We start from the raw sequence: 23536 nt of genomic DNA, 5'->3' as shown, positions 1-23536 counted from the left end.
TAAACTATGGGTAAGGACTAATAAGCCTCCAATTCTGATTCCTGAGTTGTGGAAGCCAAGAGGAAGACCGCCAAACCGAGACAGGAGAAAAGAACCTTTTGAAGATCTTCAGAATGCGGGAAAGGTAACAAGACATGGCAGGATACCTCATTGTAGCCGTTGTGGGCAAGCTGGTCATATCAACAGAGGATGTACAAATGAACCTGTTGTGAAAGAGGCACCTAAAAAACGAGGAAGACCCAGAAAAAATCAAGAACAGGTACACTCTTTTAAACATATGATGCATTAAATTGTGATTTTTCCTTCACATATGAGTTACTCTTGTATTTTTCGTAGGTGTTACCAGTGCGTCAACCTAAACCACGAAAGAAGAAAGTCCCTGCTTCAACTAGCTCTCAACCTTTGCCAGAGGGTGAGTCAAGTTCACAGCCTCAGGTCATTTGTAGTGCTCCTCAGCCATCAGTTTCTGCAGTTCATACTGTGCCACATGTAAAAAAAGCCCCAAGAGGACGACCTCTGAAGATAACCAAAAAAGGACGAGGCAGTTCTATTCCAAAGGGGATTGGTACTTACTGGAGTCCATTCACTGACCGTCCCTTTGAAGTTTTTGGTGACCGTGTGTATGATCGGTCAGGCCTCAATCCAAACCCTCCAGGAGATCCACATCGTTCACAAGATCCACATCCTCCACAAGATCAACAACCTTGAGAAGAGCAAGGAGTCTTTTGATGGTTTTAGACTTTGTGTTTTCATAATTAAGCATTTGGTTGTTCTAAATTTTAAGCATTTAGTTTAGACATTATATGTTATCGGTAATTTCTTTGGGTTTTACCAAAGTTGAAGACTAGAAACATGTTCCTTTGGGTTTTACCAAAGTTGAAGACTAGAAACATGTTCCTTTGGGTTTTACCAAAGTTGAAGACTATATATGATATCGGAACTTCATTTGTGTCTGTTTTTAATGCTTATTTTGTAATTGTAATTTTCAAACCTCTTTCTTTTGATAAGTAACAATGCCATCAACAATGTAAATCTAACTCATGGAATAGAATAGAAATCTTGTTACACATAGAATATAAATCAAGCAGCAGAAATACTAGAATAGACTACAAAGTCATCATGAGCTAGTACGAACAATACAATGTCATCAACAGCTCAACTTCAACCACGATCAGACTACTCCAAGGACATAAGATATTGAATTGTGCTCTTTTCTTTAAGAACCAATACCTCTTGCTTTAGTGATTCACATTCCTGTTGGGTTTTCCTCAGCTGATCCTGGACTTCACTCGGACCTTCTGCTTCAAACGAGTTCTTCAATGCCAGCTCTTGTTTCAAATTTTATAATCTCTTCTCTTTGCACTCGAATGACATCTCTAGCCTCCAACAATGCTAGATGTTGCCACCCATGTGGTTTCTCTTCATCAAACCAACGAAAAAAGTTGCAAGAGTCATATCTGTTACCCATTTGACGCCCATTGCAACTGTAGAATCGTCGCCCAGGGTTCGCATCAGTCCAAGCTCTGACAACTTTCGCCGGCCGATTACAATCACACAAATGGAGAATACCATCATTGTAACCACTCGCAGATGAACTCGCATTGATAACCATCTGAGAATAAACGCATCAACACCCATAAATTACACAATTCGTAAACAGATTCTTGATTCCTACAAATCATGACGAAATTTAAAACTTACACTTTCTCTCTTTTCAAACTGTTTTTTGCCTCGATTCATTCTGTTTCGCTTCCTAAACCCCGATTTGTAGCCCAGATCACTTGCTTCTTCTCAAATGTCAAAAATGACACAGTTTAATCGAAATTGATTTTCCTCATGAGCCCTAATCCCCAAATCGATTTGGGAGTGTCTATCTTCGTTGTTTTTTTTGTTTTCGGGGGTCCTGTCTTTTTTGGGTCATAATTCTTTTTTGTTTTTATTTTGTAAATTATCGGAATTATTTTTTTCTTTTAAATTCGATTTTTAATTAACATATGTGAACGGAGTTAACTGTTCCGTTAACGGTGTTTATTGTTCCGTCGAAAATTAAGGTGGATCGACGTCGGAACATAATTTCAAGGTTTAATGTGTGAATGTTTTTAATTTGAAGATTCAAAGTGTCAGTGTCTCAATCTCAAAGTTTAAAATGTCAGTGAATTCAAATTTGAGGGTTTAAAATGCGATTTTTCCCAATATTAAAAGAGAAAAGCCGGTTAAAGGTCTACATATTTCCGGTTTATTAATCAAATCCCTTTGGTCCAACAATCTCACAGAATCTAAAACTCCGGTTTCAAACCCGGTTATCTTCGGAGCCCAAGAAAGAACACAACCAAACAAAAGAGACAATTTGCAAACAGAAGGTTTCTATAGAATAACAAAAGTGAACCTGCAAGACATGTTTTGCAGAGAAGAAGTAATGAAGAAGAAGAACGTTTCCATTTTCTTTTTCAAACCCGACGTTTCCTTGGCAATCTGCAACCATTATGAGCTTTCCTAGTCGTGTCCTCAATGTACACTATAGGATTCTGATCAGTCCTAGAATTGGAGTAACCGTTTCGAAACGCGATAATAGCGTTTCTCTTCTTCTTGAAATGAGTAAACCCATTCACCTTAACCACCACTGACTTCAACCCCATAACCTTAACTCTCCTCCCAATGTTTTCAGCAGTCGCATCAGCTGTGTAACTCGTCATCTTCCTTCCACCTTTCAGATCAGGCAAACTACCAGACGTAGCTTTGCATTTCACGTTTCCTTTGGAATCCGTAACCGTGACAAACGTGTTGTTACGCAGCATCTTGATGTGGATGATGTCGGCGTTTGTTTCGATGTTTGGACGATGGAAATGAGAGAACAGTCCTGTGCTTCTCCGTCCTTCGTCTTCCTCTATTACTCCTCTAACAAAGTCCAGGTCTTTCGAGATCCCTCCGCTGCGGAAGTTATCTTTGAGAAGTGTAGATTGAGTGAAGTTCTGGTAGTTTGGTGTTGCATTAGGAGCAGAGAATCCGCTTACTCCAGTGTTTGGTACGCCTTGATTCATCTGACTGGATTGGTCAGGTAGGGTGTTTGGTAAGCGTGGTCTCATCGGGTTTTTGAAGGTAGGAGGAGCATTAGGCGCCGAGAAACCGTCTCCTACCTTGTTTAATAAGCCTGATCTCATTTCACTGAAGCTTTTGAAGGTCGAGGAACCCGTGTTTGATAAGCCTAGTTTTATATCACTGAAACTTTTGTAGGACGATGCATTAGGATCAGGGGAAGAACCGATCCTTCCCGTGTTTGGTAAGCTTGAGTTCTTTTCAGTCTCTCCTGAAACTGGCCCTTGTTCGCCGAACCTGCCCCCTGTTAAAATCATTCAATATAGATACATTTTAGTCATACCCTGCAGAAATCCGATGTTTTCTAAACTAAGAAAAGAAGACTAAAGCTGTTCCATAGAAAGACATAATTGGAGAAACTAGTAGAATCATTGAAATCGAGTTTTTTTATTGGATTCAGAATTTGTAAATTTCTTGCTGTTCCTTGCATTTATAGTCTAATTTCTGAATCCAACAAACTGTCTAAGAGCCATTAGAAGCTGATCTTTGAGATTACATGAAACTAGTGACAGTATTTCAATCCATCGCTTTCTACTTCTAAGCAAAGATTCGATTCCTATGGCGAATTCGATGAACCTCTAATCATAAAATTACACATTTTCATACCGAGCAGCATCAGAAATGAAAGTGAAAAACCACCGAATCCAAAATTTCGAATGCCAAAATTGCATCAATCAGATTAAACCCAGAAAAAAAATTCCCGATCCAACTATCGTTCTGTATCATTACTCAAACAAAGCAGATTCGGTTGCTCGGATGGCAAGAAAAATGAGATGTTGGAAGTAACGAACCAGAGAAGCCATCTGATTGAGACGAAAATCGACAGACAGACTTGATTCCACCATAGCCACGAAACAAAGAAGGAAGGGAAGAAGCTCGAAGATGACGAGAAAGACCATTCATTTTCTTCTCCTCGAAATTTTTTAGGGGTTTAGGGTTCTTTTTTTCACATACATCAACGAATAGTTTCTTCGTCTCGACCCCTGAGATCTGCAGATTAGCTTGGTACTACTGATTGGGCTTTTTACTAATGGGCCTATTTAACCCATTGGCCCATTATTTCTGATTTCTTCTGCATTTCGCCATTTTCACTCGCCGGAGTTGCAACAAAAAGATCAATAATGGCGACGACGACGACCAATCCCAAACAAAGAATGATTCAACGTTTACAGTATCTTCTCGTGCTTTACGAACAACAACGAAAACATTACAAGAATCTGAAGAAAAACAAACAGAAAACAACAAATACAGATTTCTTTGACCTAACGTATCAAAGATTCTTCGAACTCCGGCAGATCAGAACTGACTGAGAATCTGACCCATTTCTTTCGATCCATGTGATTCAAACAAGGTTTTATCAAGAAACCAATGATCACCATCACAAAGCTCACTGCACCAACTTTAAGAGTCGATAGCACAACCACGGAACAGATCAACAAAATGGGAGGAACACAGATCAGAACCGAACCAAAGTTTCCAACAGGTATCTTATACGGTCTCGACGCAGCCGGATATTTCATCCTCAGCCTAACAAACGCTATAAACTCCAAAACCATTCCACCACAGTAAAGCAGATTCTCCGCAGCTACAATCTCTTGAAAACTTAATCCAGACAAAAGCAAAACCCCTGAAGCTGAAAACAGAATCCCTAACAATGGCGTACCGTAACGAGAACGTTTCGCGAAAACCTCGGGAATCATACCGATCTCAGCCATTCCAAGAAGCTGAAAAGAATCGCTACTCATTTCAGCTATAAACATTCCCATGTTCGATGTAGCTGCAGCCACTTGAACCCACAATCTCAACCATCCTCCTCCACCGATGATTCCCGCGACTTCAGCTAGATAACCGTCGGTCCAAAGCTCCCGGTTTAACGGTATAGCCCCGGTTCCTGCCAAAAGAGGTAGGAAGTTGGAAAGAGCGACGAAGATCACACCGTAATACAATGCCTTTGGAAGTGTTTGGCTCGGGTTCGCCACTTCTCCGGCTAGTGTACTAACCGAGTCCCAGTAGTTTAAGTTCCAGAACAGAGTGTTTAGGTACAAGTTCCAATTCACATCTCCTAAATCTGTGACAAGCCATCTTAAAGGCTCGAGCTTTGGGATCGAAACAAGAGTCATTACAGCGAAAGGAAGCATCGAAAACACTCCCATAAACACAGCGGTCCAACCAACAATGGTTAGTCCTCTGTAGTTTAAGTAAGTAAGCAAAAGAGTCAAGATCAAGATCGATGCAGCTCTAGGCGAACCGGTGGATAAAACCGGGACCGCGGATTTCAGATAGTCGAGGAAGAGAACGGGATAGAGAGCGTTGTCGATAACCCCGCAAAGCCATTTCATCCAACCAACTTGGAAACCCCAAAAGGGTCCTAAAGCAGAGGAGACCCAAACCACAAAACCGCCGTTTATCGGGAACATTGTGCTCATCTCTGCAGTGATTAGTGCCTCGGGGACACACCAAATGAAAGGGAAGATGATAAAGCCTATAAGTGCTAACAATGGTCCTGCTGCATTCACACTGCCTTCAGCACCAAATGGACCTCCCGAGACTTCGTAGAATATGAGGAAAACGAGTGGTAACATTGAAACTTTGTGAGTAGAATTGGTTGCTGCTTTAGGCGATGGAACTTCGTCGTAAGGATGGTCATTGTTGTTGTTGTCTCTCATGGTGATAATCCTTTTCTTCTCTGATCTAATAAAACAATCGGATAAATTTCTAGAATGCTTGATACGAGAGTTTAAACTTTTACGAGAGGTGGAGAAGAACAAACCGTGAGAGAATCGAGGGTCGTCTTTAGATTGAGAAGAGTCAAAGATGCTTTAAGAAGAAAACAAAACAGACCCATATCCGTATTGATGTCATATCTTCGAGGAAGAAAATGTGGTTCTCTGGTTTGAGATTGTCCATATCATATCCACAAAATATTAATAAACTAATAAAGGAAATGAAAGACGAATCGTTGAGAAAGATGAGCAGACAAGCGACGGAGACGGTAGTGATAGATCCATCTCCGGTTTATATGAGACAAGCAGTTTTGCTTTCAGGCGAGGAAATGGTCAAACATTTGAGACTGGTTCTGATTCTGAATCTTCTGCTATTTGCTTTTTTTGGGTCTGTGGGGTTTTTCTGTCTTTCCAATCATTAGCGATGAAATCTTCTGCACTGTGTTGAGTGTTGACCAAAAGTTGATTTGTTCTTTTCCTCTTTGGAAACTTTTGTTTAAGAGAAATGTTAAAGTTTACATTTTTAATAGGTGAAGGATTTCGAAATTCATCCCAAAGTTCCTCTAGGTTCTGTTCAAAGACATTAAATTACACCTATCAACAATGGCAGATACAAACATTGCACATTTTTATTAAAACCGTGTTCTAAAGAAGAAGCTAACGATGACCTAACTTTACGGAAACTTTTAGAAAAAGCTGTGAATAAACAAAAGAGACCAAGAAAATTCAAGCTTTTTGGGCTTATATGGCTTCCAAGTTCTGTACTCAAAAACATAGATGGGGGCAAAAGAACCAAGAACACTCCTAACGTATCAGAGTTTCTTCGCATTCTCTCGTCTGTTGCTGCAGGTCCGGTAGATCAGAACTGATGGAGAATTTGAGCCATCTCTTTCGATCCATATGGTTCAAACAAGGATGCATCAAGAAACCAATGATCAGCATCACAAAGCTCACTGCAGCTACTTTAAGAGACGAGAGTGCTGCAACAGCAAAGATCAGTATCGTTGGAGGAACACACATGAGTATCGAACCTACTGTTCCAATAGGTATCTTGTAAGGTCTAGACGCAGCCGGGTATTTCATCCTCATCCTTACAAAAGCTATAAACTCCAAGATCATACCAACACAGTAGAGAAGATTCTCTGCAGCTACAATCTCTTGAAAGCTTAGCCAAGACAAAAGCACAACACCTGAAGCCGAAAACAGAATCCCTAGCAAAGGCGTCCCGTAACGTGACCTTTTGGCAAAGAACTCAGGAAGCATTCCACGCTCAGCCATTCCAAGAAGCTGAAAAGAGTCGCTGCTCATCTCAGCTAGAAACATTCCCATGTTTGAAGTGGCTGCAGCGGCTTGAACCCACCATCTCAACCACGCTCCACCTAACGCTTTAGCCACATCAGAGAAATACCCATCTGTCCATAACTCACGCTCTAACGGGATCGCACCGGTTCCAGTCAAAAGAGGGAAGATGTAAGAAACCGCGACTAAGATCACGCCATAGTACAAAGCCTTTGGAAGCGTCTGGTTCGGATTCTCCACCTCACCAGCTAGAGTACTGATCGAGTCCCAATAGTTTAGATTCCAGAAAAGAGTGTTTAGATACAGATTCCAGTTTACATTACCTAAGTCCATCACAAGCCATCTCGAAGGCTCTAGCTTTGGAATCGAGATCAAACCCATCACAGCAAAAGGAAGGATAGAGAAAACACCCATAAGCACAGCAGCATAACCTACTATAGTTAGTCCCCTGTAGTTCAGATATGTCAGCATAAGTGTCAACATCAAGATCGCTGCAACTCTAGGCAATCCACCAGCTAGAGCAGGGATTCCAGATTTCAAATAATCAAGAAACAGAACAGGATACAACGCGTTATCGATGACGCCACTTAGCCATTTCATCCAGCCTTGTTGAAACCCCCAAAAGGGTCCCAAAGCAGACGAGACCCACACTACGTAACCTCCATTCTCTGGGAACATTGTGCCCATCTCTGCTGTGATTAGTGCCTCAGGGATACTCCAAATGAAAGGGAAGATCACAAAGCCTAGAAGTGCTAGCAATGGTCCAGCTGCATTCACACTGTCCTCTACACCAAATGGACCACCTGAGACTTCGTAGAATATGAGGAAGACGAGCGGCAACATCGAGACTTTCCGAATCTTATCGGTGGCTTTAGGAGATGGAGTCTCGTCTTCGTCGACGGGGACGTTTGAGTAAGGAACTCCATTGTTGTTGTGTTGTCTCATCTCAATAGACGTTGATGGATTATTCACTGTGATGATTCTCCGCTTCTGCATAACGTCATCCAGATTTTTTTTTAAACGATTAGAACTCTCCACATCGCAAATAACACTTGAAGAGGTTTTTTTGGTATATCTGCAATAACCCTTATAGAATTACTCAAAATTGCTACAGAGTTTTCAATCTAGGGTTCGTCTTTAATTGAGAAAGGTGATAATTGGGAAAGAGAAAAAGGAGAGTTTTTTATGTTTCTTTCTCAGATGGGTATCTTGAATATGCATCAATAAAATTCAAAAGGACCTTAAAAACGATCGGTGAAAGAAACGATCGATGAGTTAAACAGAGATGATGAACGATGACGAAAGTCTAAGGATTTAAAAGAGGTGAAGCATCACGAACCGTGAGAGAATCGAGGGTCGTCTCGTGATCTCCGTCTTCTGTCAAAGGCTTAGCAAGGTTAGTGAAGCTTTTGGAACGATTCAGGAGCGATTATTGAAGAAGAGAACAAAACAAAAACCCTTTACGGAAAAAAAAACTCAGATTCAAAAGAATGAAATAAATTTATTTATATATTGGAAAAAAGAGGTTACTCGTGTCATCGAGTGGCTTTATAGATTCTTGCATCTGAGAAGAAATGTTTTTTGAATGGATGGAGAGGACAAATGTGCGAGATCAACAGGATGAATCTGGATCTCAAATTAGCGCATGTGATGTTAATTGATTAAGGAACCAGTTTTAATTAGTTACTTGAGTTCTTTAATTACAAAAAGTTGATGGCAGTGTCTTAGCTCTTCACTAATATTCATTCTACCCCCACCTAATGTTTTGGTCAACTGGTGTTATATATTCATTTTACTCTTTTCTTCTTTCCTGATTCTAATTTTCATTGGATTTTAATAGAACAAAACATATTTGTTCAAAACTTAAACCTACTTCAAACTTTGACCAAAAAAAAAAACCTACTTCAAAAATATATTGCTGGAACCGATAAAATCTATAAAATCTGATTGAGCACTACTAAAGTCTTAAAAAAATATGTGTTAAATTATGTGAGATCTATAAAATGTATAAATCCCTCTATGTTTGAAAGATTGGTTTTCTAGATTTTTTTCCACATAAATTTATTTTTTTTAGATTATTTTTCATTATATAATTAATTAACATTAATAAGCAAAAAAAATAAGAGATAATAATTAGAAATATATGAATTTGGTAACTATTATTTGTTTCATAAATTTAGGAAAATTTGAAAAAGTCATTCTATTAACTATAGAAGGAATAAAAACACTCTTAAATTTATAAAATTATGAAATCCTGATTAAACATTAATGTGTTGAAAGAGCAAATAATATGTGGATTGGTGTTTGTGGTACCCATTGTAGTTTGAACCTTGCATGTGTAACAAATGTAGCATGTCAACTTGTTCAAAGGAATATGGTCTGACAATTTCTTACCGACATTTATCATTTTATCTCATATTCTATCCATCAACCATTCTATGCAATGTTCATACAGAAGCTAAATAACTCCCAATATTTGCCAATAAAAGCTATATACAATATAATTTCTATAAATTAATACTCGATAAATTAATACATTTCTTAAGTCTCAAATTAATATTTTAAACTAATTTTTATATCGATAAATTAATAACTCAATAAATTAATAGAATATTGCAGTCCCGATATTATTAATTTATAAAGATTATACTGTATTACATGAAAAGCACAAGCCTCTTTTCTTTTGGTAAAATTATGGATTGCCAAGATTCTCAATGGAATCCTTTCTTCCGTTTTACAAGTTTTCCACCGAAATTCTTAACGCAATCTTCTTGGAACCTCTTTATGGCGAAGTGACCATGACATTGTGTAAATAGTAGAAAGTTCCAACACTACTGATTTCAGGAACACGATTTTTCTTCCATGGGATAAAATTCTTGGTTTCCATTCACTATAAAATTTAAGATTGGACCTTTCAAAGATTTCTACCCTATATAGCATTCTCATTCATGAGTATGGGTTTCTGATTTCAATTTCTTACCGACATTTACCTAGATACACAAAGCATGTTTTTTATTCTGATTTCACTTTCTTCTCGAAGTAGTTGCTAGATACGTGTTACTTGAGTTAATCACATTATTCAAATCGACCAGTGTTCACGACTTCATGTTTTCTTAGAAACTCACGTTCTGAAACATTTCAAATTACAAATTCCTTAGTCCAAAATGCTTATGAGTGCAGAGGAACAGTCAACTACTTTTCCACTTAGATTCCTTGAAAACACTCCAAACTGAGAAAGCATTGGTCAAGAACCAGAAGCAACAGGATTAAACAAGTTAACAACCGGATCATTAGGATAAGTTTCGATTGTAAATCCAACTAGAACATTTCTCCAACCAAGATTTGGTTAGTTCGATTATTTGCAAATCCACTAAACTCCATCACTCCGCGATAAAACAGAACAATCATGACTGACTAAGAAAACTTTCTGCATTGATTGAAATAAGGGTTCATAATTGTGGGATAGATTTAGTAGCTGAAAGCAGAGAGAAAAATCTGCAACACCTGTGGATCTATCCCAACGGTTGTCTGGCCGCTTGCTGATTAAACAGCAATTCATTTCTGCATCCTCGAAAATGGCCATGCCACCAGAACGAGGCATGACCCTCGATACAAGGTGCAACAAAAAACACTCAATTACCACACCTCAGAAACAACAAAAACATGGAAAGAAATTGAGAATCATGTGAACAAAAATTTGTAAGATAGATTTAGTAGCTGAGGGCAGAGAAAAATCTGCTTCACCTGTGGATCTATCCCAACGGTTGTCTGGCCGCTTGCTGATTTAACAGCTTTCCCTTTATGCACTTATTGCTAAAAGACTATGTCACTTGATTGACATAGCCTTCGAAAGCAGAGTGCAAAATTCATCAATCTCAAAGCAAAGCATAAAACTTTACTACAGATTCAGGTTATAATGTAAGGGGTGATTAATCAGAACAAAACCCACATAAGAAATCCATCTATCATAGCTTCTTCGTCGCTATGTCTGAAAATGACTGGTAACAAAACACGAATCGGAAAAAGCGCATACTTGACGAGAGAGGACTCACAAGACATAAAAAAAAAACGAGATCTTGGGAATTATATAGAAGCTAAAGAATCAGAAACTCTGATGCTAATACGGCGCCGGAGATTAACGAGTACGGCGGTGGATACATTACAAAATTAGGGTTTTTCAACGAAAGGATTCGGCTCCGTTAAATAAAGAACCAGTGAAGGCCAGAAGTTTAATTGAGTTGGGTCGGGTTGAGATATATCGGGTCTTTCCACGGCGGCTTCAAAAATATACATAGAGAGAAGTTCAGAAATTTAGGGTTTTGACGAGGAAGAGAGTCACTTCAATTTAAGTTAAGTCTGTTGGGCCGATCTACTAAAGCCCATATTCCTTACGAAGTCGGGTCGGGTTAATTAGGACAAATTGGGTTACGATGTTTTAGAATCTATTTATAAAAGGGTTGTTTTGAAAATAAGGACATTTTAAAGTTTTAATTTGAGAAAATGGTAGTTTTAAGTTTTAATGACATATTTACATAATGCCAAATTTACTCTTATCTCTGAGAAAGAGAGAGAGATAGAGCAGTCTGTTTCTTAGAGAGAGACAGACGCAGAAAATACCGTGGGTCCCAAGCATAGTTTACGGTCCGCGCGCGTAACAGCTGGGAAGAGAGCACTCACGCGCGTGATTGAGTCGTTTTTTGGGCCTGATTTCGGTTTTTGGGAATGAAATTCCGAAAAACCACCTTAATGGGCCTCTGTTATGGGCTGGAAACTACCCAACGCAAAACTGCCCTTCCCATTCTCTTTTTAATTTTGGCGGAAAAAATTGAGGTTAATTAGAGATAATGGAGATAAATTGGTTAAAATAAGAAACAAAGTACCATAACCAAATTAGAAACCCTAGTTTCCCTTTCCAGAAGATGTTGAAATTGAAGGGGAAATTATGCGATGATCAAGAGGACAACAACCACAGTTAGTTACTTAATCCTATTATTGTACACCCATAGATTTGTAATTGTTATTTTCGAATTTTTTTTCGGAATGGTGTCCGCTATTTGCCAGTAGTTTTTTAGATATGGTGTTCTTGAATTGCAGTGGATGCGTTCATTCTTGTTATGGCGGGAACGTGGATAAGGTATTATACATGAGAATAGATTTCAAAATGGACATATCTCGTCGTGGAAGGTGCATAAATTGCAAAGATGTGTCCGGACCAGATGATTTGAGAAATCTGATTGCGCATGAGTTCGGATTAAACCCGAGAGTTGTTTCGGTGGAGAATTCCTACTGGTTTGATGATGTTCTAGCTGAGCTTAATGGTGATGGGAGTTGTCCATGTGTAATCGTTACTCCTCGAGAGTACAAATTCTTCCTTTCGCTGCATAAGTCTGACAAGTCTGTGAATTTATTTGTCACATTCAAGGAGTCAGTAAATGGTAAAATGGTGAGATTGAAACGGAAGGAAAGTCTTGAAGTTCAAATAGCGAGGGAACGTTGAAAGTCCTTAAGGCCAACAAACTTCATAGCCTCTTCTTCGGCAGAGTCTAGTCAACCCGATGATAATGCAGATGATGAAGATATCGATGATTGTTTGCTGATAGCACATGCCGAGAAAGTAGAGGCAAAGGCCGCAATGAACACCTCCAAAGGTGTACAACTTGAAGCTGTCTCTGTTATCCATCCTCCATTGGGATTAAAAATGTCCCAAGAATCAGAGGCTAAGGCCAGCACTAACACCTCCGTTAATGTAAAACCTGATGTTCCAAGTCACGCTGTCTCTGTTGACCACCCTGAGTTGGAATTAAAAATGTCCCAGGAATCAGACGAGGCGAGAGATTCGGAAGAGAAGGAAGCTGATAATGTTGACGATGACGCACACGGCTCTGATGATGATTATGATCCGGATTATGATTTTGACTGGTGGAATGATTACGTACTAGCAGATGGTAATGGTTTCCATTCTAAACCTGGATTTGATGAGGATAAGGATGACTCTGGGGGTTGTGGAAGTACTCGCAGGAGTGAGCCGAGTGATTCAAAACATATGGACAACTCCATTGTCTTAACGGAGAATCCTATTCATTTTCCTGGAAGAAAGAGGACTGTATGTGAGAATGTTCTAGCTCCCCATGGGAATGATGATGATTTTGTGCAGACTCCGACAGGTGATGTCAGTTGGGGGCGTAAGAATGGCGGTGCAGAGCCGAAGAAAGCGATTAAACGTACAGAACTATATGGATTTCCGGATGTGGCACCAGTCTCTGATGAAATGGGAGGGATTTCGATGAATTTGATTTGTCAAATGAAGATGGAGAGATATGGGTTGGGAAAAAGTTCAGGAACAAGGAACACTTTAAAATCACGTTGGCCATCAATGCGCTGAAGAATATAGTGACGTTCGAATTCAAAAAGCATGCGAAGAAGTACACAGTCACCGAATGTCCATCAAAGATATGTGATTGGAGAGTGTTGGGGTGTCAAGTTGGCGAGTCGGCGTTGTATGAGGTGAGGAAGGCGTGTTTGAAGCATACATGCCACCCGGATACAAGAAAGAAATTTTCTAAACATGCTACTTCTAAAGTCATAGCGGCTCTGCTGAAGTCTAAGTATGAGAATGCAATAGTTGGTCCACGTGCGAGTCAGCTACCTGCGATTGTTCTCTCCGAATATAATATTACAGCCTTGTACTGGAAATGCTGGAAAGCTAAGGAGCTGGCAATATACTCTGGTCACGGAACAGAGGAGACTTCTTTCAAATTACTACCGATTTACCTCCATGTGCTCAAGTATGCTAACCCCGGCACCATAACGCATTTGATAACCGAGAACGAGAGAGATGAAAAAGATGGAAAATGTATTACCAGGTTTAAGTCCGTATTTATGGCATTGGCTGCGTGTATATCTGGATGGAAACATTTGAAACAAGTAGTTGTTGTTGATGGGACTCACCTGACTGGTAAGTATAAGGGTTGTCTACTAACGGCCAGTGGACAAGATTCTAATTACCAGGTATTTCCAATAGCGTTCGCCGTTGTCGATGCAGAGTCTGACAAGACGTGGAGGTGGTTCTTTGAGAAGTTGTTAGAAATTATTCCAGATTCCTCTGATCTTACTATTATCTCGGATAGGCACGGTGGAATTGCCAAAGCTAAAAAGAAATGGTATCCACAGTCACACCACGGTGCATGTTTTGTCCATATCCAGAGAAATGTTCACGGTAAATACAAAGGTTCCGGTCAGAAAGGGTTGGTCGGAAAGGCTGGAGAAGCGTTCACAGTTTCTAATTTCAAGAAACTATACGCAAGGCTGAAGGATGTTGATTATCGTTGTTGGGAGTACATGGAAAATATCCCTCTTGCGCTGTGGACTAGATCACACTTTTCTGGTCAGAGGTATAATATGACCTCCAGTAACATTGCATTGTCTCTAAACAATGCACTACTCGCTGCAAGAGACAATCCAATCGTTGCAATGCTAGAATTTATCAGGCGATTGTTAAGTAGGTTGCTTGAATGCAGAAGAGAGAACATTCAAAAGATGGTTGGTGACATTACAGAAGAGGTTGACAAGTTAATGAACCTGCAGCAGCAAAAATCTGCTGCACTATCGGTTCAAGGCATTTCTTTGTGGGAAGTTGAAGTGAGTTCTGAGTTCGGTGTACGGAGGCTTGTTGATCTCCTAAACAAAACATGCTCATGTCTAGAGTTTCATACATTGAAATACCTTTGCCGACATGCAATGGCCGCGGCTAGGCTTCGTCAAGTGGAGTACAGCAGTTTGGTTGATCCAATTCTTAAGAAATCAATTTGGAGTGCAACAGTTTGTGGCAGAATCCTACCAGTGCCCGACCCTGACGACATTCGTATCCCAGCAGAGGTGCGTGACCTTAATATTATGCCACCTAAAGCAAAACGTCCATCAGGAAGGCCTACGACGAAGAGAAAACTTTCAGCAGGAGAGTATCCTCAGGTTAGTGAACACTAAATAATTATTTTTTTTCCAGTCATACTGATTACTGATTACTGATTACTGATTAGTGATATACGCTGTTGCAGGTTGCGAAAAAAAAGAAGCCTAACAAATGCTCGAGATGTGGAAATGCCGGCCATAACCGGGCAAAATGCAATGAACCATTGGGTTGACCGGGTGTGGCTTTTGTGTGTCTTTTATTGTGTGTAGGAAAGAGCAAGCCACAATTTTTTGTGTCTGTCTCTTGTTGTTTTTTTTGTGGGGATCTCGCTTTGTTTTTCAGGGTTTGTTTTTAGCGTACACTATGTTTCCCTAGATTTAAACTTGGAAAGGGAAACTTATATTTGTTATGAATTTTATTATCAAATTTATATGGTTTAGGTTTCTTATGTTATATTTGTTACGAAATTTATGATGTTTACTGGACAGGGTGTACACAAACTGTGTACACCCTTGACGGTGTACACCTCAGCGTTTGTGTTCACTGTGATCTCTCTTTGTTTTCGGGTTTGTTTCTTGTGTACATTATGTTTCCCTATATTTAAACTTGGAAAGGCATGAACTATGTTATATTTTTTATGAAATCTTTGATGTTTAGTGGATAGGGTGTACATAGTTTGTTTACACCTGTGACGGTAGACACAGTTTCTGTACACTGTGATGGTGGACAACATCAATCAGTTTACATCATATGGTGTATTCGCATTATGGCTTATGTATAAGTTTACATTTATATGGTGATGCATATAAATTTAGGTGTATGCACGTTATGGGTTTAGTGGAGAATGTACACCTGTGCCGGTGGACACAGTTTGTGTACAGGGACACAGTTTTTGGACACAGTTTTTGGACAACAACAATCAGTTTACATCATATGGTGTATTCTCATTATGGCTTATGTATAATTTTACATTTATATGGTGACGCATATAAATTTAGGTGTTTCGACGTTATGGGTTATGTTTAAGGTTTAGGGTTTAGGGCTTAGGGTTTACGATGTAGAGTTTAGGGTTTAGCTTATTAAGGGAATCAACATAATTATCAAAGACATGGTTCTGGATCAAAATAATTATCAAAGACATGGTTCTATAGGAGAGAAAGAAAACATTATCTCGAAAACGGATGATCGTGTCTTTGAATTGACATTGTAGGACAGGAGAGGATGAATACACGGTTTTGTTCAAAAATCAAGTCATTACGTTTTTGAAAAAGGCGATAATGAAAACTTCCAGGAATAAACGCGACCCAAAAAAATCTAAGTGGAAACGACAAAAACCTATTAAGTACCTTTTTTGAAACCCGTTGCACCGTTTGACCGACTCGTTTCCCTTGTTTACTTTTTAATGTTTTTCCTGTCGTCCTCTATAAAAACTGTACCATGCCTTCTTCAGTGAAACAAGTTTCCGGAGACACAAAAAGTTAATTACAGCAAAAGTTAATTACCCAGAAAATTAATAGTTTCAAAAAATGTATTCTGCCAAAGTGATCTCATTGCAATTGAAGGAAGTGGAGAGGAAAAACAGTCCATGTTTCAGTACAGGTATTTGATGGTTCATTTAAAAATAGGGGTTTAGTTTAGTTTTAGGGTTGTAGGATCGGTCTTTTACATCGTCTACCTAAATAATGTTTTGCCGATTTCATTAGGACCTGTGGGTGAGGACTTGTATCACTGGGAAGCCGGGAACAAAGTATTCACAGACCAATTAATGGATATTGGTGTACAGATACATATTAAGCCGGGAACAAAGTATTCACAGACCAATTAATAAAAACTAAAATAAAGTTTCTTGATGTACTCCAATTTGATGCATATTGGTGTACAACTAAACGCAAATTGGTGTACGGATACGCAATTATTGAAGTAAACGAAATTATAAGCAAACTAAATAATTGACACACTAATTAATAGGTAGTAAAGTAAACTAATTTATAAGCATAGAAATTATCAAATAAACCCACATCCTAAACATTATCAAAGACATAATAGCCTTCTCATAAATTGTCAAGTTCAACACTAAACTTCAGCATTCGTCCTAAGCGTTGGCAACAGCCGGATTCCCGACAAACTCTTTGTATGAGTCCATGGCGTATTTCTCCGTTAACCTGTCAACGTCATCGTCCGTTATCAAACCCATATTCTCCACTCCAAGCCCTGCAGCATGCATCTCTAAGAATTTGGCAGCACATGGCCCACAGTCACCGGATCTTTTGTTCTGATATATGCCCTCCAAACGACTCCATGTGTAAGGGGTGGTGCGTATGCCTTCCGTTAATTTGCTATCCAAATAACGCTTCAATATAAATGGCATACTTTGACACACGGGCGCCATATACTGCTCCACAGCCGCTTCATCATTATGACTGATGAATGAGTCCAAAATCTTTATGTTGCCCGTTTTAAAGTCAATTACAAGGCCCACCCAATGCTCAGACCCCCAGTTCATCGGGACGTATACAACGTCCACAAACCGTAGAAAAATTTGCCTCTGTCGCTGATTAGCCCACTTTGCTGGTTTTCCCAAGACAATGCCTTGAATGGTTTTCCCCCAGTCATACTGATTTTTGTCTCGCGATATGAAATCGTTGTAGTAGTTGCCGATGATGGATATGAACAAGGTGTCTACAAATGCTACCCTGTCTTTCAAGTATATTTCACCTCTACGTCTCCAAAGCATGGCCATTATGACTTGCATGTGCTGACGAATAACAAAACATAAATAACATATAAATAACGTATATTACTAACTATATACTTACCATCGTGTTAACCACTCAGTAGGCTTCACAATTTGTAGGAAGAATTGATCGTTGACAGTATGACCAGTGACAATGCAAAAGTCGCTGTAATGAGAGCAATTGGTAATTGATAACAATGAAATTTAAGGATAAATTGCTTTCAATACGATATAACTTACATGTTTCTTTCACGCGATAATAACTCCTGGAATGCCTTGAAGTGGTCTTGTTCCACTGTTTCGAGTGGTTTGTACGCAGCTTTCGATCTCGATAAAAATAGAGCTTTGACCTTTGAATCTGCGGTGTAAATATCTCGAATCTTGTCCGACCGTACGCATGCGCGTTTTCCTCTAGCTCTTACGCCTCTTCCTGTTCCTCTACCTCTTCCTCCTCTTCCTGTTCCTCCACTTTTTCTCTTTACACCAGATGATCCCTCAACTTCTTGTGGGGGGTTTTGGAGTACAAGGGGTCTTCTGCGAAGCATCACTTGCATCCTCAGGTGCAGTATGATATTCTTTCCCCGCATTTGAGTCGTCCTCATTAGCCACAGCCTACATACCACCGTAACAATAGAGCGTATAACATATCAATCGTATACCTATCGTAGACCTAAATACTACTGTATACACATGCATATCATATGAACAACTTTATTGTCTGACCTGTGCATCCTGTGCATGAAGCGCATCTGTCTGCGCTTCATTTTTCTTATATGCGTAGCTCAATGGGTGAGGAGTCTGAGGTTTGTAGACTACTAAGGTGTCTGACACCAAATTTGTTCTACCACCATCCACCTGAATAATTCATAAAAAACATACCACAATACACACACGTTATGAAACTTAATAGAGTCAGCTGGTAACTAAACAATTAGCTCACCTCGATGAGGCCAGCAGGTGGATCTTCATCCGGATTGACGAAGTAAGGAGGTGGACGAGTTGTTCCTGAATTGGCTTGTTCGGGTTCAGGGTTCTTCGTCGGAGCTTCTGGAGTCTTCAAGTACGCATGGTCCATAGGAGAATAATGGTCGCCGCCGTAGTAAGTAGAGGTCCTTTCTTCATCATCTCGTTCTTTCTCGTGTACCCCATCTTCGGGGTGTACACCATCATCATGGCGTACGCTTGACTGTGCACCATCATAACCTCTTTCTCCATCTTCGGCTTTGTCTTCATCCGATTTTTGACCATCTTTTTTTGGATTCTGTCCTTCGTCATCTTGTTTCCCATCTTCTTTTGACTGGTGTACATCGTCATCTTCTTCGTCCTGTTGGTATACGCCCAATCTCTTGTCCAATTCTGTCTTAATGTTACGAAGGAGCAAATTATTCTGACTTACTATCCATCTTTTAAGATCTTTAAACTGTCCACTTTCAGGGGTTTCATCATCCGATAGATTAGAAGAGTTCTTGCCCCTGCCTCTCTTCCTCTGCATCTTACGTTTTTCAGTTTGATGAGTTTTCAGTTTCTTCTTCGGTCGGGTGGATGGCTCAGGTTCCTGTTCATTGGTAACCTCGTACTCTGCATCACTAATATCCACGATAGGTGCCGGTGCCACTACAAAATCGGAAGGTGAGAATTTGTACCCCTCGGCCATGAGTTCCTGATGAATGCAACTTCGGCATCCTCTACCTCATCTCCCCAACGCAATTCATTCTGTTAGTCATTGTCACCATCATCCACTACCATCTGTTTGACAGACAACTAAGACAAAAAAAACAATTGCAAAATTACTAACCAAAATGACAGAGCACTGATCTTTTAAGACAAGTACTACAAAACAAGACTACAAATAGTACTAAATATAATACTACAAATAATTTACCAAAGGGTCGGATTCCACGGCAAGTATGTCCCCAAGATGCAATAGTGTGATAACGTTTTGACAGCCTTCGGGATCTTCAGCGAATGTCTTCAAGTTATCAGGTTGAGGAATTTTGGAAACCAACATTGGTATATATTGGAGGGCCATGAGTTGTAGTGATAGAGAGAATCCATAGCATGCACTGGTTTTCTGATTAAGTTGACGGCGCAATCGTGTTACAGGATTCTCCCTTTTCTCGGCATCCGTGATTGCCTTCGGAGCTTGAAATCGAGATACTGTTTTGTTAAAGGATACCCTCCCCCATGGATACAACATGAACCTTTCCAAGTCAGTCAACATCGCAACGTATTTCTCGGTGAGGGCCAGATTTTTACTATTGCAAAATAGAACACTGTCGACAAGAACGATTAGGGCCAATGGAAGGCGTTTCCATCGGGGTAGATCCGGGTCCTTTAGCATTTCAAGCACATCAAACACGTTCATAGCCTTCGCTCTTTCGAACAGGTCTTTCCAGGTTCCTGCCTTTCCGACATCTTCTTCTTCTTCTGTGCTATCAGGTTCGGGATTGCAATTCAATCCAGTGATTTCCTTAAACTCTCGTATCGAATATCTCAGAGGCTGTCCACCAAAGAGGAACCAAATTTCGTGTTTCTTCGTGGTCACAAGTTGTCGTGATAGAAGGGCATGGACTAGTTTGGCGCTGTTGCAACATCTTGCAACAGGTAGATGGAATAACTTCCCAAACTGGGAATGAAGTAGCTTCTCAAGATCTTCAGTACCCTTTAACGCCTCCACAAGGAGGCCAATGACATTGGCTTTTGAATATATGTTCAACCGAGCACCAACGGGGTAGCAACCATCGCCGAGGACCCTTTTTGGTAGTTTTTCCGAAATGTTGTTTGACGATTCCCCATCTTCCATGCCTGTATTCGAAGGTTCTCCGTCTTCCATTCCTGTATTTGAACCAAAAAACAATTCTGAAATGCAGGAAAGATATAATATTCTGGATAAACAGTTAAAAATGCAAACCCAGGGGAAAAGTTTGAGGGAAAGGAGTTCGAAGGAGTTAACAGAGATCTGGAAAAACTACCCTATTCGTATGGATTCCGTATGGATTCCTATATAAACTTCTGTAACTGTTTCTAGATGATATAAGAGTAATCCAACCGTTTGAATTCAATATATAGACATAAGTACTAGAGTTCATAACCGCTAATACATAAATCAGGCCAATCAGGCGCCCGTTTCACTCTTAATTTCAGTTACAACCCGCCAGTTCAGACAAGGTCGAAGTTCATAAATGTAACTTACTTTTAGAATTCTGAGCAGGCCATTCTAGAAGAAGAGGAGCGAATTGTACTTTGGATCTACACCGCCGGCGTGGATTTTGACGACTGCCGTGAATGGGATGTTCAACCCGGTGGTCACTCCGCCGCGGTGACATGGGCGGTATGGGCGAGTGGTCCGTCGGAGCTGACTTCGAGTTACTCCGGAGCACTCGCCTCGAAACCGGAGGCACGGTGTTGTTGTGCCTTAACGATTTTTTTACTTTCCGCGCCATTACAACGGTCAATCGGATGGCTAATCGGAGATGGATTGCCGGAGATGCTAGATGAACTACGTCGAGATGTGGATCCCAAATTTAATTTTTAATTTAAATGTTGGGCTGTCGATAAATTATACATGTGGTTATTGGACTTCGGTTTATAATTTTGTGTAATCGGTTTACCAAATCGGATTTATTCTAAAATTTTTAGTTTTTTTACTTCGATAATGGCAATTTTGAAAATAAAAATTGCCTTAGGGCCCTTGTGGGAAGACAAACAGTAAAAACAGCCCTATCCTTCCAAGGTTTTCAAAACATCCTATTCCTCTAATTTAAAAATTAAAAACTACCCATTCAGCAATTTTCTCATTATATAAAGAGTGAGTTGAGTCTCACAAATTTGACATCTAAGCACTCATCCTTTTGACACATCATCTTCTAAAAAATTATTAGATTTTTATTATTTAATAATTTTCAAAAATCTCTTCGTAAATAAACATCAATTTATTATTTAAATTATTGAATTCAGTGATAAACATACATTTATTAAGATAACTCTCCTAAAAAGTGTGATTTATCTCTCTTAAATTAACAAATGTATATCTCCTTATATACAAGTTATCTTAGTTAGATTACTGAACCAAAAATAAGAAAAAAATAGGAGCAGTCATAAGAGGCCAAGAGAAAAAATGAGAAATAAAAAAAGAAAAAAAAAGAAGAGAAAGAGTCGTGAAAGGAGGAAGAAAAAAGAAGAGAGGACAAGCCATGAGTAGGAGAGGGAGAGAGAGGAGGAGATTAATGACAAAAAAAAAAGAAGAAGCAGAGAGAGTACATAAACACGAGGTAGGAGAACAAGTGTCGGGAAATCAGAATAGATGACATCGCAGAGAAAGAATGGACCATCACCACCGCAAAGAAGAAGAATTGAGAAAGATATATATGTTTGTGGAAGTAATTAAGTAAAAAAAGAATCAAAGCAAATCAGAGTGACTATTATATTCGATATCAATTACTAACTCAACAAAGAATCAGCGATGACCTATAAAAGCTTTCGATTTCTTTATTTCAGTAGACATCAAAATATCCATGCGAAGGCTAAGCAACCACTATACAATTTTCCTTTGCATAGAGACCGCCAATGGGGGTCTATATTCTATTAGTCTAATTGTGATTATGTGTAAGATATACTATTTTTTTATAATATAAAGTTTATGTAAATGTTTGTGGATACGTATGACAATTTGTTTAGCTAATTAATGGTTAAAATAAAAAACTACTAATCATTTTAATACATTCTATAGAAATGCTTATGACCTACTAAACAGACGTAAATATAGTTTACCATGTTCAAAAAAATAAAGATTGTTGAAAGTTTGGCACCAATCATGTAGGAACTAAGTGGAACAAAAGATGAAGGAATGAATAGTAAAATATTGTCGTTTAGAGCTTTTCCAATTGAACTGCATCCCACCAAATATGGCGTTCGTCCTTCTCCAATGGAACTCTATATGCAACGCCAAATTTGGTATTGCACTATTCACAAAACTCAAAAAGAATATAATAATATTTTATTATTACTTTTATTATAATATAAATATTATATTATTTATCAATTGATTAAATTTTATAACTAGAATTAATATACCAAATTGTGTTTTTATCTTATCATTTAGAGTAATATAATTTTTAAGTATAATTAATATGAAATTAAATTGTAATTACTATAAATACATAAAATATTTAAATTAATACACACTATCACTAAGATTAAATAAAATTCAATTAAAAACACTGAAAACATAAAATTACAAAATTAAAATCAAACAAACATAAAATTTTAAATAAAACAAGATAAGTTTTAAAGACATAATATTAATTTAAGTAATCTTATAAACCCTTATAAGAAATCTTATAAAGCCTTATAAGACATTTTATAAACCTTTCTAAAAAATTTATAAAACCTTATAAATAAATTAAAGACCGAGAAGCTCGTATTGAACTTTAAAATGCATTACTCGAACATTTGTGGTTTGAATATACTAATTCTCAAAATATACTAATTCTGAGAATTAGTATTATGTATTTTATTTTTCGTTGTTTTTATTTTATCGATTGTAATTATTTTTTTCGTCACTAAGTGTAATGTTATAAATAATTAGTTGTTAATTTATTATATGAATACTTAGTATTTATCAAAACTATTAAGAGATACAAAGAATTTAAAATTTAAATTATTTAATAATATAATAATAAAAATATCTTTTTAGTATGAGATATGGTGTTGTGGTTGGAGATATAAAAAACTACTATTCACCCAAACACTAAATTTGACATTTTTCACAACACCAAA

At 38.6% G+C, this 23536-nt stretch overlaps 5 protein-coding genes, 1 long non-coding RNA gene and 2 other non-coding genes across 10 annotated transcripts; 1 reads left to right on the top strand and 7 right to left on the bottom strand.

Annotated features, from left to right (window-relative positions):
- Positions 1–1024: 1024 nt before the first annotated feature.
- LOC112084117 lies at positions 1025–1910 on the bottom strand. Its single transcript, XR_002898089.1, has 2 exons — positions 1702–1910; positions 1025–1612 (listed from the first exon to the last, which is right to left on the bottom strand). It is a non-coding gene; the product is annotated as an uncharacterized LOC112084117 (long non-coding RNA).
- Positions 1911–2213: 303 nt separating this feature from the next.
- Positions 2214–4206, bottom strand: LOC18991894 (probable ribosomal protein S11, mitochondrial). The gene is made up of 2 exons (XM_006415229.2): positions 3885–4206; positions 2214–3337 (listed from the first exon to the last, which is right to left on the bottom strand). Exons 1-2 carry the CDS (start codon positions 3994–3996, stop codon positions 2448–2450), a joined length of 1002 nt encoding a protein of 333 aa, XP_006415292.1. The 5' UTR covers positions 3997–4206; the 3' UTR covers positions 2214–2447.
- A 42-nt stretch (positions 4207–4248) lies between these two features.
- On the bottom strand, positions 4249–5886 carry LOC18991893 (probable polyamine transporter At1g31820). Of its 2 annotated transcripts, none has more exons than XM_024152346.1 (2): positions 5864–5886; positions 4249–5779 (listed from the first exon to the last, which is right to left on the bottom strand). In XM_024152346.1, the coding sequence occupies exon 2, from the start codon at positions 5757–5759 to the stop codon at positions 4356–4358; it is 1404 nt and encodes a 467-aa protein (XP_024008114.1). In that variant the 5' UTR covers positions 5760–5779; positions 5864–5886; the 3' UTR covers positions 4249–4355. The 2 variants fall into 2 exon arrangements, with proteins under 2 accessions (XP_024008114.1, XP_006415291.1); XM_006415228.2 differs by having other exon boundaries at positions 4249–5784; positions 5864–5878.
- Positions 5887–6318: 432 nt separating this feature from the next.
- Positions 6319–8682, bottom strand: LOC18991892 (probable polyamine transporter At1g31830). 2 transcript variants are annotated; one of them, XM_006415227.2, is made up of 2 exons: positions 8455–8682; positions 6319–8190 (listed from the first exon to the last, which is right to left on the bottom strand). In XM_006415227.2, the coding sequence occupies exon 2, from the start codon at positions 8109–8111 to the stop codon at positions 6621–6623; it is 1491 nt and encodes a 496-aa protein (XP_006415290.1). In that variant the 5' UTR covers positions 8112–8190; positions 8455–8682; the 3' UTR covers positions 6319–6620. The 2 variants fall into 2 exon arrangements, with proteins under 2 accessions (XP_006415290.1, XP_006415289.1); XM_006415226.2 differs by having other exon boundaries at positions 6322–8105; positions 8455–8679.
- Positions 8683–10568: 1886 nt separating this feature from the next.
- On the bottom strand, positions 10569–10737 carry LOC112084212. The gene has a single exon (XR_002898170.1). It is a non-coding gene; the product is annotated as a small nucleolar RNA snoR143 (small nucleolar RNA).
- A 73-nt stretch (positions 10738–10810) lies between these two features.
- On the bottom strand, positions 10811–10978 carry LOC112084211. The gene has a single exon (XR_002898169.1). It is a non-coding gene; the product is annotated as a small nucleolar RNA snoR143 (small nucleolar RNA).
- A 1298-nt stretch (positions 10979–12276) lies between these two features.
- Positions 12277–15256, top strand: LOC112083953. Its single transcript, XM_024152176.1, has 4 exons — positions 12277–12550; positions 12656–13336; positions 13423–15083; positions 15170–15256. The coding sequence occupies exons 1-4, from the start codon at positions 12277–12279 to the stop codon at positions 15254–15256; spliced, it is 2703 nt and encodes a 900-aa protein (XP_024007944.1).
- Positions 15257–19474: 4218 nt separating this feature from the next.
- Positions 19475–20591, bottom strand: LOC112083952. The gene is made up of 2 exons (XM_024152175.1): positions 19641–20591; positions 19475–19519 (listed from the first exon to the last, which is right to left on the bottom strand). The coding sequence occupies exons 1-2, from the start codon at positions 20589–20591 to the stop codon at positions 19475–19477; spliced, it is 996 nt and encodes a 331-aa protein (XP_024007943.1).
- Between the last annotated feature and the right edge of the window lie 2945 nt (positions 20592–23536).

This window comes from Eutrema salsugineum, unplaced genomic scaffold, assembly GCF_000478725.1.
Source record: "Eutrema salsugineum unplaced genomic scaffold, Eutsalg1_0 scaffold_5, whole genome shotgun sequence".
Taxonomy (NCBI): domain Eukaryota; kingdom Viridiplantae; phylum Streptophyta; class Magnoliopsida; order Brassicales; family Brassicaceae; genus Eutrema; species Eutrema salsugineum.
Note: the sequence above shows the minus strand (reverse complement) of the source record. Positions and strands in the feature narration are given on the sequence as shown.

Excerpts from the sequence above, each read along its gene's own strand:
- LOC18991894 (XM_006415229.2), bottom strand. The coding sequence starts at position 3,996 with ATGAATGGTCTTTCTCGTCATCTTCGAGCTTCTTCCCTTCCTTCTTTG. Across the intron at positions 3,338-3,884 it reads TCAATCAGATGGCTTCTCTG|GGGGCAGGTTCGGCGAACAA; the intron begins GTTCGTTACTTC and ends TGATTTTAACAG.
- LOC18991893 (XM_024152346.1), bottom strand. The coding sequence starts at position 5,759 with ATGAGAGACAACAACAACAATGACCATCCTTACGACGAAGTTCCATCG.
- LOC18991892 (XM_006415227.2), bottom strand. The coding sequence starts at position 8,111 with ATGCAGAAGCGGAGAATCATCACAGTGAATAATCCATCAACGTCTATT.
- LOC112083953 (XM_024152176.1), top strand. The coding sequence starts at position 12,277 with ATGGACATATCTCGTCGTGGAAGGTGCATAAATTGCAAAGATGTGTCC. Across the intron at positions 12,551-12,655 it reads ATTCAAGGAGTCAGTAAATG|AGTCTAGTCAACCCGATGAT; the intron begins GTAAAATGGTGA and ends CTTCTTCGGCAG. Across the intron at positions 15,084-15,169 it reads CAGCAGGAGAGTATCCTCAG|GTTGCGAAAAAAAAGAAGCC; the intron begins GTTAGTGAACAC and ends ACGCTGTTGCAG.
- LOC112083952 (XM_024152175.1), bottom strand. The coding sequence starts at position 20,591 with ATGGAAGACGGAGAACCTTCGAATACAGGCATGGAAGATGGGGAATCG. Across the intron at positions 19,520-19,640 it reads CCGTGGAATCCGACCCTTTG|TTGTCTGTCAAACAGATGGT; the intron begins GTAAATTATTTG and ends TTTTTGTCTTAG.